At 33.6% G+C, this 17,856-nt stretch overlaps 1 protein-coding gene and 1 long non-coding RNA gene across 5 annotated transcripts in view; both read left to right on the forward strand.

The window, feature by feature from the left end:
• LOC106095569 (restin homolog) overlaps positions 1-17,856 on the forward strand; it is a 194,204-nt gene that overhangs the window by 172,413 nt on the left and 3,935 nt on the right. For 2 of the 4 annotated variants that reach the window (XM_059365142.1, XM_059365143.1), the window contains exon 10: positions 9,055-9,165. The exons of the other annotated variants lie outside the window; for them this stretch is intronic. In XM_059365142.1, the coding sequence (XP_059221125.1) occupies positions 9,055-9,165 (111 nt within the window). The remainder of the gene's footprint in view (positions 1-9,054; positions 9,166-17,856) is intronic. 4 annotated transcript variants of the gene reach the window in all.
• Positions 9,172-16,601, forward strand: LOC106095572 (uncharacterized). Its single transcript, XR_001222765.2, has 2 exons — positions 9,172-12,053; positions 12,532-16,601. It is a non-coding gene; the product is annotated as an uncharacterized LOC106095572 (long non-coding RNA).

Below are 17,856 nucleotides of genomic sequence, written 5' to 3' on the forward strand. Positions count from 1 at the left end.
TAAAAGAAATTCTCGGCAGTCTCAATCCAGCTTATTCGAATGGGGTTTGCTATTATACTTCACATTTGGGGCAGTGTGGTCGCCATTTCTCTGACAGCAGAATAGTTTTTTACATTTCATCAACAAGTAATAAAAATCTTTCCACTTTTTCCTCACAATTTGTGTGTATTCAGTGAAATATTTGGACAACATTAATCAAATAAAATGAAATATTTTTGAGAAAATTATTTTGACTCGTCCGTATGTGGAGAATAGCTTAAATAGTTGCTCGTTTGATGCTGTAGCCGAGCGTAGAAAAGATTTCTTTGGCACAGCACAGCCAACGTAATTGTTGTATATTGATTAGCCTTACTATGTTGTCATCTTTCCTTTTACTTTCGACGCCTTTTCCTAGATTAAGTGGTTCGCATTTTACATAACTCAGGTTCCAGTATTATGAGAAACGAATTTCGTTAATAAGAAAACAGTGATAGAAAACTTTTTGATTATAGGGTTGCTGCTAAAAGTCAAAACTCTAAGAATATTCAAGAAACATAAGGATTTGAAAAAGCGTTGTGCAATACAGAAGGGAGAATTGAATGAATTGGGATTGGTGTTCCGCACCAATCACAATTAGGTATGACAAACTCAATGGCGACCTGAGGATAAACACTGGTTTTTTTAAAATGAAATTTATATGATTTTGGGTTTGGTTTGGACAAAAACCATTTTAAGAACGTACACATGTTTTTTTAATATACTTATCACTATACAGCAATCATTATTAATTCACAGATATTTTTTTTATTTTGTTTGCACAAATGACATATCCTCGGAATTTGCGGATCTAAATCTATTTTTAAATTCGATATTTACATTAACAATTTAATCATAAAATTAACACCAAAAACCACACTTCAGCTTCTCTGTGAATTACCCCTTTTGTGAAAAATCCCTGTCTGTTTGAATGCCACTATAACACTATTTATAATTTTTATTTATCTATAATTCAATACATCACTACATATCTATGGTTTCTTTTAAGTTTTTTTTTTTTTTTTGGATAAACTGTTTTTGTAAATAAAGCGCAATTAAATGCAATTTTTCAAAAAAAAAACTGTTTGTGCACGCTTTGTTTTTTATTTTTGTTCTAAAAACTTTCAGTATTCTGCTTGTTTTGGTATCTTTTTCTGGGTTTTACCTACAGGCGGCTACTTTTGTTGGGGCCACCTAACAAAGTCTTATTTAGCATGTGAATGTATAGCGTAAGTTTTATCCTTTACCTATGTACATATTTTCCATGTTCTTTCCGCTATCTTTGAATATCATATCATGAAAATGTTTGAGAAATGGATGGTCAACAAGTTAAACATCGGTAATTTTAAACAGAAACGAAATAAAAAAATGTACCTGTGTATGCTAATTGATATTATTTGTCGTAAAGCGTACCACATTTGTTACTCTCCAATTAAAGCTTATGAAAGGTGCAATTTTTTTAAAATCCCACTTTTTAACATATTTACAGACTTAGGTTAGGTTGAAAAGGGTGCAGATATTCCGTGCTACTTACAAAATCCTTAAATGTTTTCCATACCACTCACCTATGCTGGTTCATGTCTGATCTGGTGTCTCCACCTAAGTGCCGGTATCTGTTAGACGCGAAAGCCGGGCAATGACAAACGGAATGCTACATGCTTCCTCGCATGCCCTACACATGATATCACTTGCCGCACCGTTTTTACATAAGTGACCTCTTAGTCCTATGTGTCCCGTTATGATACTGACCTCATTCTTACTTCCTTTCAGTAATAGCTTCGTCTGCTCACCATCTGGACTTTACAGACTTTGTTCGACCTATTGTGATACAACAAGAACACTAGGATGAAGAATAACTTCTAGTTCGCGCCGTCGAGCCAAGCAGATTGCGTACAAACTGGCGAATATTTACATACCCTAAGTCGAGATAGTATTTGCCTTGCGAGGTATCCAAGTAGAAAGTTGGCAAACCAAATACTTTAGATCGGAATTAATCGGGACTATTTCAACTTTGCTGAATCACATATTCATCCAGCCAATGCGTGGGGCTAAAGTTTTTTATGTGAGTCTTACTTGCGCCCTAATGTCTATGAAAAGATGAAGCTAGAAAAATAAATCAAAAAAGTTTACTTGCATAACCCACATCCCTTAACGTTTTCGCTATTTTGCGGGACTTTTGAGGAATTATATGGCACTTGACATTGTCTGTTAATAGTTTAGTAGATGTTAGGATCATTCCCAATGTTTTCTTCACAAATTCCATCTAAAGTACTAAAATATGTCAAGATGCGGAAATTTCTTTGCAAATGCGAATATAAATTATTACACTACAGGTTGCGCAAGAGAAACTTATCAATTTTAAAAAACTCCAAGTGGTGAGTTGGTCTGGGAGGGGTCCGAGACGGGGCGCATCTTGAGGGGTAAGTTCCTAAGTTTATTTCTCTCTCCAGTCAGTTGCCATCATACTCTGGTCTATGGATCAGCGGGCCTTCGTCGTCGAGAGCATATTTTCTAACGGTCGAACGCTCGAAGAAATGAACGTTAAAAATCGTGTGGTTTCATCAAGATGGAGCCACAGCATAAACAACACGAGACTCAATGAATTTGTTGCGACAACATTTCCCCGACCGCCTCATCTTCATCAAAAGGTGATCTCTAATGGCTGGATTTGAAATCCTTGAAATTTGGCCGAAAATTTAAGATTTTTCCTTATTCAGACGATTTAAGCAGTGAAAACCAGCCAAAGAACCAACCAGATGCTATTTTTAAATTAAATTCCCTATTTACTTACGGACATGATCATCTGATTTTACAGATGACTTGTCCAATTATTATTTTTAAAAATTTTTTTTTACCTAAGAAAATGAAACATATAAATATGCTCCTATTTTTACGGCTATTTTGCGCCTCTAACTACGGCACACTGTTGTCTTGTCCCAAAGTCAATTTCCTAACATTCAATGATATTTTGACCTTCATTTTAGATTTTTTTTTTAGTAACAAGACGCAAAGTTTAGTATTTATGAACCTACATTTGAAAATGGGAAAACCTTAATAAGAAGGAAAATGTTTTTAATCAAAGAGAAGTTGGAAAATTGATCATCTTTAAATTAAGTTTGCTAATCTTTGCCTCGAATCACATGCTTTGCGCTAAAATGATTTCGGCAAGTGTGTTTGTTTGTAAAAATTGGATATCTTCATTTGGTAGAAATGTGTGAAGTGGAGTAATTCTCTTTCTTGCTACGCTGCAAATGAAAATACTCTTAAGAGCATAGTTTCAACTTAAAAGACATACCTTTTTGACAAACCCTAACGACGAGTTTGGCTGGCTCGAATCTTTAAAATTAGAACAAATTGGAAAAAAATTCCGAAAACCACATATAAAGAGTAATACTAAAGGACGCGATAAGGAAAACCTTATATGTGAACCTCTAAAGAAGGACGCTCTATTTTGGCCACAGTGTCCCAAAATCCATAAATATCGGCAGTTAAGTTGATGCAACATGTGTTTAAATGTAACAATAAATATTAAAATCCCCATACTGTTCAAAATATTCTGCCTAGGGCCAGCTGTGTATCACGTCAAAAACCTATGCCTCAAAAGCAACGCACAAAATTTTCCTGAGCTTAAAGGTATCGACATCCTTTCGGGAAAATGTTGTATTGAGCGATGAGTAAAAATACAAAATTTTTGCTTTGAGTGGTCCAATAAAATGGGGGAAAGACTAAAGAGGCTTTAAAGTAAAACAAGTGACAACAAATTATCCAAAATCTGACGAACAAATACATGGGAGCTATACATATCTAAATCTGAAGCGATTTCTACCAAACCTTATGGATATTGTAGAATTAGTCGAGGAAAGCATTGTACAACATTTTGGGAAGATTGGTCAATAAATGCGCTTGCAGTGGGTCTAGGTGTGAAAATCGGGCGATATATATATATATATATATATATATATATATATATATATATATATATATATATATATGAGAGCTATATCTAAATCTGAACCGATTTCAATGAAATTCACTAGTAACATCGAGAGTCGTAAGGAAATCCTTCCCGCTAAATTTCCAGAGGATCGGTTAACAACTTACCATTTTATTGCTGTATTACTGCAAAGAGTGAGCTCATACAGAGGAAATCATTTAATGGATATTTCACGAAATACCATTTTTAATTTTCAAAAAATAATTATTAAAAATAATTTTGTGTGAATTTCCAATCATTTTTGGGCTTTTCACTACAGTTTAACCTTTTTAAGAATTTAACGTCGTGGAATCGGTTTACATATGTAATCATCTATTTATATTCCATTGAAGTGCAGTTCCAAATAATTATTAATGGTGGAAATATAGACCTTTTATTTGCTAGACACATGGGTTTTATGAATCATTCTCCCCGAATTTGGCGAATCTCTACTTATGACCGATTAGGCTGATTTTTCGACGATATGCTTACTTCAAAATATTCCTCGCATAAACTTGAGTTTTAAGTGAGCAGGTGCACATGGAGACCTCTATCGGGCAGGCTAGATTGCTTTAAACATTAATTATTGATTGCATAAAAAGAAAGGCACTACGTAAATACTTAGCAAGTTAGATGGTATTCTAAATATGTGCTTTCATTTTGTGCAAAAGTCGGGATATTTCAATATTTTATGCCATCGGAACAGCCACGGAAAGTAGCGACAATCGCAAAACGACTGGCAGGTCCCAAAAAAAAATTGTCCTAACTTGAAAGATTTGAGCCAAAGATAGCGAACTGAATTCAAAGATTTTGAATAATCCAACTTTTTAGGAAACATTTCGTTTTATTCCAAATAGAAGTATAAATTACACATTTTGCCCATGAATATTCCACTAAGGAACAGGGACAAACAGAAGAATAATTCTTTAATTTCTCTTTTAATCTTTTAAGAAAAAATTCTGTTTATGGAAGACAAAATATCGTTGAATGTAAGGAAATTTGCTTTAGGATAAGGTCAAGGTTGTACCATATTTGAAGACACCCAAGAGCCTAACAAATAGATTTTTTTTTAAATTCTTTTCTCTTTCGAAACGATCTTAATGATGATCGCAGCGTTATTTTGTGACCTTCTGTCAAACATTGCCTTCAGGCTCAAATATCAAAGAATAATTTTGCATATATTATTCGTCTGGATTGTGGAAGGTATTTTCCCGCACGCCGTTCGGCTGATATGTGAGAAGTTTACCCCTGTTCCTTAATGGAATGTACGTGGGCAATTGCATTTGCATTTTCCCTTGCTAAATCTTTCCAAAAATTCTTTCATTACTTTCATGAACACTATTAAAGAAGAAATCGATTGTATACATTCAATTATCGACAAGCATTTTACACATTCAATGATAGTTGATTCACATCATCTTATTGAGTTGTAATATCTACCAAGAGAAGGCTTTCTATTATTGAAATCAAATCAAATGATTTTAAACTACTCGAATGACTTCTATAAAACTTGCAACACCACTGGATTGCTTTAAATTTTATATACCCACCACCGAATATCTTTTTTGCAACACATTGAAATGTCCATTTCCGCAGCCTTTAAAAATTGAGATATTGACCTAAAATTTGCCACAAATTCATATTTGTTCCATTCGAGATTGTTTAATATGGTTCAGATCGAACCATATTCAAATGCAGTGGCCAGATACTCCGATCTTCCGAATTAGGTCTTGAGTCCATAAAAGGCGCATTTATCATCCGATTCTATGAAATGTGGAACTGAGAGTTGTCTTAGACCACTTGACAGTCGTGCTGAATATGGTTCAGATAGGACCACATTTGAATAAATCTGCCACCTACAGCGACATCCCAATTTATATTATTGGGTCCATAGATCCTTAACAGCCTTATTTTCAATTATGCAAAGTCTGAATAATTGAAATACGTTTCAATTAACCGAAGTTTGTTGAATGTTTTCCATTAGTAGAACATTAGACAAGTAAATGGCTTTGTAATTAAAAGATGTGTAATTGTAAAAATTATGAGGAATAGATGCTGTGAAGTGAGAAACTAGTGCAAATTGGTCAAATCGTAACATTGAACAAACGAAAAAATAAGCGGAGTTGATATCATTGACATGTGACTTTTTGTCATAAATTTGTATTCAAATTACGTGATTTTTCAATTAAGAGGAGTGGAATCTGTTAGAAAGTCCTTGAAATCAATTAGTCTGAAATCAATCATCTGACCAGTGATGCCAACAGCAAAAAGCGCAACAAAAATTAGGTGCTAAGTTTTAATAACAAAATCGTAGTTTAGCATTAGAATTGTTCTTGGAATAAGTCAAAAGTCCAGGAAGATTACAAAGAGTATACTATTTGACGCAAAAAAATTTGGTAGTTTTCGCCTTGATCGTCCAGCTGTTGATTTGGTTAACCCGATATAACAGCAGTTTAAATCCCGGGTAGAACCTCAAAATAAAAGGTTCAGTAGTGGTTTTCCTTACACCTGCTCAGGGCTGCCAGACGTGAAGATTTAACGTCATTTCGACGATTTTTTCGTCAAAATTTGGCTTATTGACGCTTGATGATTTTTGCTTTCAATCCCTTTACGATTTGACGATTTTTTATTTCGATCTGTTTTGTTCGAGAACTTCAAGTTTTGTTGTACATTTATTTTATTTTATTTTTAGATTCCATTGCAGGATATTGTCCGGCTTTAGACCATTGTTTAATGCTTTCTATTCAAAGAATAGTAGAGCAAAAGTGAGCAAAAAGTGTGTTGTTGCTAGAAACATTTGACAGGTTTCCTTTATCGCGATTTCATTTTCAACAAATGGAGCATGGTGCTTTACAACCATTCCAACTAGAGTAAATTTTAAAGCACACATCTGAATTTGACCTGTTTCTTAAGCGCAATAGAAAACAAATCAAATCTTACTTCCCTTATTCAAATCCAACTTATCCAACGATGATAATAGCAACAAACACAAACATCTTTTGTAAAACTCTTTTGTTCTTCTTTTTCTTTCTTTTGGAAAAATTTCATTGAAATTTTGCCTTTAGAGAAAATTGCATTAAAAATTTGTCGTAAGAAATTTGGAGAAAATTTTGTTGAAATTTTGATTTTAATTAAAATTTTATAAAAATTATTAAAATGTTGTCTTTGAGAAATTTTCAATAAAATACTGTCTTCATAGCAAAATTCGTTAAAAATTTGAAATTTTAAAATTTATAACTTTTATAAATTTAATTAAAATTTTTTGGTTTAAGACATAATTTCATTAAAATTTTGATTTTAGCGAAAATTTTATTAAAATATTGTCTTTGAGAATTTTCATTAACAGACCGTCTTCGGAGAAAATTTTATAAAATTTTTGTGTCGATAGGAAATTACTTTAAAATTTTTTCAGATAATTTTTTTTGAGTCAGAGAAAATTTTGCCTTTTAAAGATTTTGCACCGAAATATTGTTCGTGAGAGAAAATTTCATTATAAATTTTTTTTAAGAGAAAACTTCATTAAAATGTTCTCTTTAGAAAAAATGTTGAGGAAGTTATCATGCTTTGGAGTGGGTTTCTTTGAAGTGTTTTTTTAAGAGAAAATTTTATTTGAATTATGTCTTTGGATATTAGTAGTGACCACAAATAGGTTTTAGTGGAAATAACTAAAAAAATTCAATCCCTCCTATAATTTAACCCACTAATCGTTTTCTTGTCATCGAAAATCGAGGGACCGAAATGCATTATTTAACTTTTATGCGTGACGTTTTTTTCAGAAAAAAGTGACGTCTTTTTTGTTCAATTGGATGAATTTCTACCAAAAACACCTTGCAGAACGCCTAGTACTGTGTTTCTTCTTATTAGTGATGTATTTAGCAATTTAAGACTTTTCTACAAAGAAATTGGGATAATCATCACGCCGTTCGGACTCGTATCTCCTATTCCTTAATGGAATATTTATGTTAAATGAAATAGGCTTTTATTATGCTACCCTTCACATCTACAAAAAGGGTAAAAAGCACTAACGTTTGGCACTAGCGGGTTTTGGGGCCGGTTTTTGTTGACCTAAAAACCATTAAATCTTGTGTGAAAGGCACTTAGTTGGCATCCCTGCCTCTGACACACCACCAACCATTACTTTCATACGCCGTACGTCATACGCCCCTTTGTTCACTCATTTTCCATACGAAAATACTTGGCAAAAATATAATTGCAAGTCAAATTGCCAAATCAAGAGTGCTACGGACTTTATGACATCTCTTTTTCTACAGTAATATAGTCGTAGAGATACCACCAATTTCTGATATTTAAATTGAGGAACCCATACATTGCCTTGAAGACGTAATTCAGTTTTAAAGTAATGCTAATACGCAATTTTGAAATGTCCGATATCGATATATTTTATATTTTTCGAATATATATTTGCTACATTTGTTCGAGAAAAACATTTGCCAGATTTTAAAATAGCGAACGACAATATCCTCCAATGGAATCTCAATAACAAACAAACTTGAAATAGAAACTCAAAACACACCAAAGGAAACAGCCAACTTTTTTCATTTTGTTGACCAGTGTAAAAGAACTTCTAAATAACCGATTGCTTTTGGCCAAGTCGCCATTTAGCAAAAACCCGAAATTTAAAACTTGTTAGAAATCTATTGATATATTTTAACTATAAAACCTGATTGTCATGAATCGAACAGATCACCCCAGTTTTGATACAATAGGCAATATTTATGATAGACAGTACAATGATTAATTTTTAGTTTGGAATCAAATTCCAATGAGAGAATATAGAAAAATATTGTTAATTTCTCTTGTTGACCATCAATCTATCAATCCATTTGTTGTTATCTCAAATGTGTGTAAATACATTATTTTGTTTCCTTCCGTTCTGGTTTCTGCTTTTGATTCTAACGTTGGGGTTGTGTATTGGAGTAAAACGCAACTGATGCAAATGATGCTGCATGCCCTTCTCAATATTCTAAACGTATTTTCTGCATTTGTTTCTTTTTTTCTTCTTTTTCCATTTTCATTGGTACCGATCAATTGGTTGGATCTTTTAGGATATTTTGCGTGAGAAACAACAACATATTGAGCAACTAATGATCGAGCGTGATTTGGACCGTGAGGACTCACAGAATCAGGCCTTGCAGTACCAGAAGAATATCAACGAGGTAAATATATTCAGTGATATAACATATCCACCACCAGTGTCGTCGGCCATGACGAAGCCGAGGCGTCCATTCGGTATTCTGTCGTCTTCACAACAAAAGCTGCCACCGATATCGCCGCTGCCGCCCATCTCGAAGCAAGCAACATTGATGGAACGTCTGGCATCACGTTCACTGACTCCATCACCGGTGGCAATGAAAAAGAAAGTTTGGTTTTGTGACAGTGAACGACTATATTTCCCCAAGAGTTTTCCTAGCAAACCGATATTTTAAGCAAATTCGTTTTTTTTTTGTTTCTTATCAATTTTTGTTATTGATTTAATCGCATTTTGTTGTTACGGTAGGGTGTTGGTTGGTCTTTGGGAGTGGGTTGAGCGTCATTGCAATCTCGCAACACCCAACGTCCCATGATAATAGAGGGATGATCAATCAGCCCACCGTCAAATATAAGCACACAACATTTTCATATTCACACATACACACACCCAAACGCTAAAATACGCATGCCAAAAAGACCCGATGGCGCGGGTGGCTTTCATCTTCTTTCTCTATTCTGAGACATTTAGAAAGAGCGATAGAATGACGACGTATCCTGATTTTCTTATCAGTTGTCGTTTTATTTGTGTCTTTATTTTTGGTTTTTTTTTTATGACACGATAACACCTCAACGTTTTTTTGTTATTCCTATCACTTTGTTTTTTTTTACAAATACGAGTAGAATTTTTCGAAAATTGTTTTCCATCATTTATTCACATGTTCGTTGCTAATATTGATCATAAACTAATAGAGATGTAACAATTTAATACTTGCAATCTTATACGAAGGGTTTTTAAAGGTTGACGAACCTGACTCTACCATCCACCCTGGCACGATTTGAGCAAGGAATAGTTTAGAAACATTTTCTAATATGCTTTGATCACTTTGATTATGTACAGTGACTCCCAGTAAAAATGGCCCGCCTTGCTTAACTTTCTTTTTTTTCACAAATTGGATCGATTTTAGCATTGCATTTAGAATGCGGTACCCTTAATTTTTATTTGAAAATCTAGGCTTTCTTGTTTTGTGTTGTTTTAAATTTGGATATTGTGAATGCGTTTTAATGCCACTGGGCAATTATATATCGAACGCCATGCGTTTCGAGTCATTATCTTGGTAGAAGTGAAAATAGTGCTCCTTCTCTCAGCATTTGGCATAAAAAATGTTTAAAAACAAATGTTAACATTTCTTTCGATTATATGGCGTTAGCGAATAAAGTTTGACGTAAGAGTTTGGGTCTAGTTCAAACATTCGCTCTACTATCTGAATCGAACTTATTGATCTTATTCTCCCCATTATAAAACGTGATTTTGAATTATACGCCTTTGATTATTATGATTTCGAATTATACGATTTGAACCCAGTCATTCAGCATTATAGGCGGACATGCTAACCTCTGCGCTTCAGTGGCCTTCAACCACAAACAAACAAAATGTTTGTTTTCGCAAAACTAATCGAACTGTACAATTACAGAACAGATTGTTCACATTTTCTAACCTCATTACTTATTTCTTTCTCGGTGATGCATACATATATATTTTTATGATATTTTTCTGTTTCTTTTCGAGAAAGTACTAATAGGCATTTGCGTCAAAAACCGTATTTACAATAGCCTATTAAGGGTTTAAAAAGGCTTTGTTCAGAGCAAATGTTATTGTAGCCTCTGGCCTTCTTTAACCTAATAATAGACTCTTTTATTGTAATTTCTACATACACTCGCAAAATAATAATACTATCTTAGAATATATTTCGGTTGAAAAAACAAAGAGATTTTTTACGAAACTTTGGAAAGTGATCTCTTAACGATATGCAGATAAAAATATTTTATACTATTGTACTTTCCCAGCAAAAACTCTCATTACCAAATAACCAGAGAAGCAAACGCATTCAAAAACTAATAACTACATATTTTTAGGCATTTCTTCTGAGCATACCTTTAGTTCAAAAATAAGTACTTATGGCTAAGCATACAAGTTGTCAAAAAATAATGACATATTAACTTAGTTGAACGTTGCTAAAAAATAACTACTAAAGGCGCTATTACACTGCATGTAGAAGTCTTATGATATGTCACGTTTTGTATTCACATATACTTGAAAATGTTTGTCAATATTAATTTTTACTATCACACAACTGCATGTTATATTCTGATTTTTTTAACGTAATAATTGTTAAAGTTGGGAGAAAGCTGGTTAAATCATAAGTTTCTGAAAATAATTTAATTTGGATTGCTTTAATTCGACTGACAACAAGAACAGCTGATTTCTTTATGTTTTTTGTCAGAAAGAATTGAGCACGCTCTATCGAAAAAAAAATTAAATGTGTGTGAAACTAACATATGAAAAGTGATTTTCATATGTTAGTTCCATTTGTACACAACATGTACAACTCTACATGTGCTAAATTTGACATGTCATAAGACGTCTACATGCCGTGTAATAAAGCCTTCAAACTCAAACATGTTCGCCACCACCACGTTCTTAATGCTCAGTTTCTTTGAAGAAGACAAATTTTATATGAATAATTCAAATTACGCAATCTGTGCATTCATCCACATTACTATTGTGTGAATAAGACACTACTTTCTCCTTTCAATACTAGCTGAAACTTTAATTCTATTTCATCAAAGATGGTCATGCTTTTGTGTTTATGTTTGACATATTCTATTCAAAGACACAATATTCGAATACATTGTAGTGATTTTAGTAGTTTTGCGTCAAAGAGCGTACATCAGAAGATTTACAATACAAAGGTCCCGAGTTCGAATCTCGGACCAGTAAAATGATTTTTAATTTTTTTATTCTTTTCAAATTAAGCCCACAGCATGCGGAACAGATCAACGGATTTGTGGGGAGGTAAAAAAAATTAAAAATATTTTTTATAATATTAACGCCACAGTTTCCCTTCGAGTGCTACCAAGTGGTGTCGGTTTGCGGCAAGCCATTCGGACTCGCCAATAAAATGGAGGTCCTATAATTTGAGCTTAACGTTGTAACGGACTCCATTCATTGGTATGAGATAATTTTGCCCGCAGTTTCTTAATGGCATTTTTATCACTACCAAGGTTATAATAATGATATTTTTCTATTATTACAAATGAGTGCTTATTCTGGAACCATCGTAAGTTGTATGTAATGACATTTGTACTACCGGTAACACTGATGGCCTTCCTGTTGATAATAACTCGTTATATTTTAGCAGCTAGTAATTCTAAGGACAATGAGTTATCCATTATTTTAAATACCAAAAATAATGGCGTGTACTTACCAAACAAATTTTATTAAAAATTAAAAAAAAAATCCCAAAAACAATTTCTTTTTATGTCTACAACAGATAATCGACAGAATTTGGAGCGGACGCGTATGCTTATTTTGAAACATGGCCATGAAAGTCCCAAATAGTTTTCTCTCATTTTCTTTTGTACGGTGTGAATAATTTGATAACAAATCTAGTGGAATAAATTGAATTGAATTCAATGAAAAAATTAATTTAATAAGTTAAAGGAGTTATATAAGCCAGTAAAAGCTGTTCTAAAGTAACGCTGGTTATAATTTATAATCTATTTGTGCAAATTTTTTGATGTAAACTAAATAAAACAAACCCAACTTCCGACCTTGGACCGGTTTATTAAAATAAAGAATATTTTTATGTTAAATATTGCATAGGTGTTATATACCAGCTACCTGTGACAAGAGATAATGCATTGCAGCTTTTTTTTAATAATAACTACACAAATAAGTTTGATAATACCTGGAAACGATTGTGAAAAACCCGACTCAATAACTATATTTTTCGGCACTAGCACTAAAACGGCATAGGGTTACCAAGGAAAAAAAAAAGAATCGCTCTTTAGTTATTCAGCTGCTACTGTAGTTTTTTGAATACGAAATACTTTAATGAGTTTATTGTACAATAATCGTTTAATAACTATTGTGCTCGTTAATGATTCAGTAGTAAATTTTTGGGAATACGGGTGTTAATATTTATCTTTGACTCTGAGTATGACGTCCTATCTTTCCAAACGTAATTGTCCAGTTTGCGTATTTTACAAACTCAGTACGAATAACCAAAACCAAACTTTTTTCATCGGTCTGCTTTACAAAGTTCAAGGCACAAGGTTGTTTAATGGGTCATTTTCAATACAATTTCTAGAATCTTACGCATATTATTCAAAAAACGTATCTTGTTTGGGGAACTAAGCCGCTACTATTTTATGTTAAGCAAAATAAAAAAGTGGGCCATTTTCACGGGGAGTCAAACTTCATTACTATCAATTCAAATGATTGTCTAACTTGAGTTTGTTACACTTGAAAGCATATGTCAAATACTAATATGCTATAAATTTGCATATATGTTCTTTTTCTTTTTGATTACATATTTCTGTTAAAAAAAACTACATTAATTATTTATTTGCTATGGGTGGATGGGTTCCTGTTCTACATGTTACCTGTACACGATTTTTCATTGAATAATTACCGATTTATTTATTAACTAATTCTTTTAAGAGTACAATGCTAACCCACATCGATTGCACAATATGTTTGTTCTTACAACCATAAAAAATTTAAACTCAATTCTTATAATTCATTCTTTCTATTCTATTGTATTCTTTTCGGCTATATAATTATGCTGTTGTAAGTGTACTCAACTTTAACGATGAAATTATGCTCGGTATGTCTAAGACAGCTTTTAGTGTCAAACGTCGATCGTATACTGATGTCTTTCGGTAAGATGAATCCAACTGAAATAAACACATATGTACTTCCTAATCAGTATTACGACTCAAGGAAATGATTTCCTACCAAAATTTAAGAACCTAGACCGTCTGTCTCGTCTGTCCCTCCGTCTGTCTGTTGAAATCACTCTACAGCCTATTAAAATATCGGCCATAGTTAAAGATGGAGATGGAAAGGCGGTGGCCACCGTAGCGCAGAGTTTAGCATGTCCGCCTATGATGCTGAACGCACGAGTTCGAATCCTGACGAGAACATTGAAAAAGTTTTTCTAATGCTGGCGACATATGTGCGATACTGTACCATATTGTATGGCAGCCGTGTCAAAACTTCTCCGCAAAGAGGTTTCACATTCACATTCGTTCGGACTCTGTAACAAGGAGGCCCTTTATCATTGAGCTTAATCTTGATTATGAGACGTTTGGCCTTGTTCCTTAATGGAATGTTCATGAGCAAATTTGCATAGTTATAGATGACCTATATATGGATATAGCACCCAATATACCGATTCCCCGATGAGAATACTTGAAATTATAAAAATTTTATTTCGCCCGATATCCATGAACAACAATGTCGGAAAAAGCTGTCTCCAGATTTACTACCCGTTTCCGCCGATACAGTGAGCTGCATTGTACCCCTCAGCATCCGAGTATGGGCCAATGGTATGTAGCTGCCATATGGCCTGATCTTCCAGTTGAAGGCAATCGAACGAAAGCCGAATTTTTATCCTGGATTTACGAAATTTGGTTCAGATCCCTTGACTCTTGCACCAGTTGTAGTCAATATCAGAACTTATTCAATTTTTTTTTTCTGAAATTTAAAACAGTGAGACCCCTTTAACAGTATTAAAACCCCCGACGTCCAAGCCGAGTACGTGAGAAATATAGTCTAGATGAGGTTATTAAAGGCTTATAATAATTATATCAGATGATTTTGTTTGAAACTTCAAGCTCGTGGTCAAAGTAGTACTGATTAAAAAAAAATGGTTTCATTCAGCATACACTGAGCGAAAGAAAGTGACACAATTTTGAATTATCCCCGGGGATGTTTTCAATAATTTGCTTGGTATTAATAAGTGAGAAAACCTTACCAGAATTTGAGGTCAGCCTATCAAAATTTGAGGTCAGCCTACCAATTTTGTTAGGAACCTACCAAAAACGGCAACACTTATCCTAATATACAAATCTATTAGAAGGAAATGTCCCTAACATGTTCGCTCCAGCTTTTTTAGTTCAACGAGATGAAAAAGGCGGATGAATACAAAGATACAATGCAAAAAGTTGTAGAGTTGTTCAATAATATCGCATCTGCAGTCAAACTTATTGTTGTATATTTGATATTCAACATAGTTTGTTATACAAATCGCTCAGTTATATTCAACGTTGGCATGAATAGACTATTGATGCTTTTCTTCCATAAGTTTCCTTTGTTAATATAACTACTGCATGCGCAAGATTTAAACTCGATCAAACACTTCGATACAATGCATTTGCATCTTTCCCCTCAAATCTTCAATTCCAAATAACATATTTAATTAAATTCTGACATATGTAGCTTCCTTCTATGTTGTAATACAAAGTCAGATGACTTTTGTTTTTTAATTTCGCTTAGTCGCACAATCGAACATAGAGATTCGTTCACCAAGTGTGTATCACAGTCTGACAGTTCTAACGAGAGCTTGCGTTTGCTTGGCATGCCAAAGTTTGCAAATATTTTAAATATAAAACAGGGATTATGTATTAATGGAACAAATGTTAATCCTTTTTTTTGGATCATTGTCCCATACTTTAGTACAATTAGGTCGGTAAAAGCCATGCTGTTTTTTCCAAATTGCAAATTTTGCCCATGAACATTCCACTAAGGAACAGGGGCGAACTTCTCACATATCAATGAGTGCAGTCCGATTAAAGATTTTAAGCTCAATGATAAGGGGCCTTCTTTTTATAGCCGAATCCGAACGGCGTGCCGTAGTGCAACACTTCTTTGAAGAGAAGTTTTACATGGCAAAGTACCTCAGAAATGTTGCCAGCATTACGCTGAACATTTTTTCTGTTGGTCTCGCCAGGATTCGAACCCAGACGTTCAGCGTCATAGGCGGACATACTAACCTCTGCGGTACGGTGGCCTGTTATGCTGTTATTTAATTCAGTTATTTAATAGAGTTTTGAAGCAAAAAAAAAACATGTCGAAAATCTAATTGGCTGGGTTTGATAGTTGCAACAGTCTGTAATCAGACTTACATAGGCAGTTTTACTGCATTCTGATGGCACAATTGTATTTTCTTTGGAGCCTCTAACGGCAATAGAAGCCAACTCCACCGAAATATTGAGCCAGTCTCTTTGTAACAAAATTAAAAAAAATGTTTTCCTAACGAAATGCGAAATGTACGAGTTTAAAGCGTAAACTCATGACGTATGTTTGTACATGCTCCGCATTCAGAAGTAATACGTGGTCAAATTTATTTATTTGATTAAAGTATATACACTTGCTATTTTCTATGGTGTGGACTTAATCACTCATTAGCGATTGAAAATAACATAATCTTGTAGTTTAACTATTGTCTATACGTCAATATAACAAATTGTGCGCATATCTTCCCATTCACAAAAACACATGTCGGCTACCAATTATCCAATGTCATCCAAAACAAAAACAAAAAAAAAACAAAAAGTAAAACAATTTACAATGAAAACTAACCCAGTCTAATTTAAGCTCAATCAACTCAGTTCATGATACATTTTCCACCTGATGACATTTTCAATTTACCGCTGACGTTTGATAATGATTCACCGAACAAGAGTTGTATAAAAATAAAATGATCTTGTCAGGCGGACGAGACCGAATGAGAAACAAAAAAAAATATTATGTATAAGTATATTAAAAATTGCTTACACTCAGAAAAATTGGTTTAGACACAGCAAAAAGTTGGCATAACAAATTCTGCTAATAAAAGGAAAGCTAATAGTAGCCTCTAAGCATTAGTTATGGCCTTAAACTATCGCTAAATATTAAAAAGAAAATTCTTTAAAAATGTTTAAAACGCCTTTGATTTTGCCAAATTGCTGTTTGAAATTAACACCAAACTAATTTTTCTGTGTATACAATTGCTGGCTGAGCGGAATGACGAACTGTTAATATGTGTTTTTGTTTTGTTTTATAATTTTGTTTGATTTTTGTCCCCTTCCCCCATTTTAATGTACCTTGAAAACAAAAAAAATAAGTTGTATATTATTATACCAACGTTTAGTTTTTAATAACAAATAAATTTTTGTTTGCTCATTTCGATGTTAAATGAAAAAAAACAAGAGTATAAACTTATTTTTGCACGTTGCGTTAATTTTTTTTATTGGATATGAGGCTTTTTGTTGGCTAATTGTAAATCGAGTTTAATTTTTGTGAAATGGTCAAGAGCCTACTCAAAATTGGCGCTGTATAGACAAAAAAAAACTAAAGTGAGAAATCGTGTGCATTGAACTGTAAAACATGAATAGGCAGGTCAGGTAGTTCAGCCATTCTGCTTGTTTCACATAAACAAAAGCTTTTAAACTGACATTTATTAAACCGCCTTGCGCTTAATTATATATGATCGATACAAGGTGTTGAAGTATGATGGCACAGTGGGAATAATGTATAAAATAAACAGTCGAAACTGCATAACTGTTGTTGTTGTTGTAGCCACATTAGTATGTGGACGTAGCGATCCCCGTCAAGCTCACATAAATGTGTAATCTCGTTCCGGTCCATAAGACCGATCGCCGCGGGAATGTTATTGCCCATAACTCGCCTTGTCATATCGAGTATCATAGGCACTCAGTATTTAAGCAAGATTATGTATCGCCGATCTCTCGCTGAGACCGGGAAATCAGAGTTCCAACCCGAGTTCCAAACTATCTATAATGCCAACTTTCGATATTTCTTATAATAA

Source organism: Stomoxys calcitrans, chromosome 3 (assembly GCF_963082655.1).
Source record: "Stomoxys calcitrans chromosome 3, idStoCalc2.1, whole genome shotgun sequence".
Classification (NCBI taxonomy): Eukaryota; Metazoa; Arthropoda; class Insecta; order Diptera; family Muscidae; genus Stomoxys; species Stomoxys calcitrans.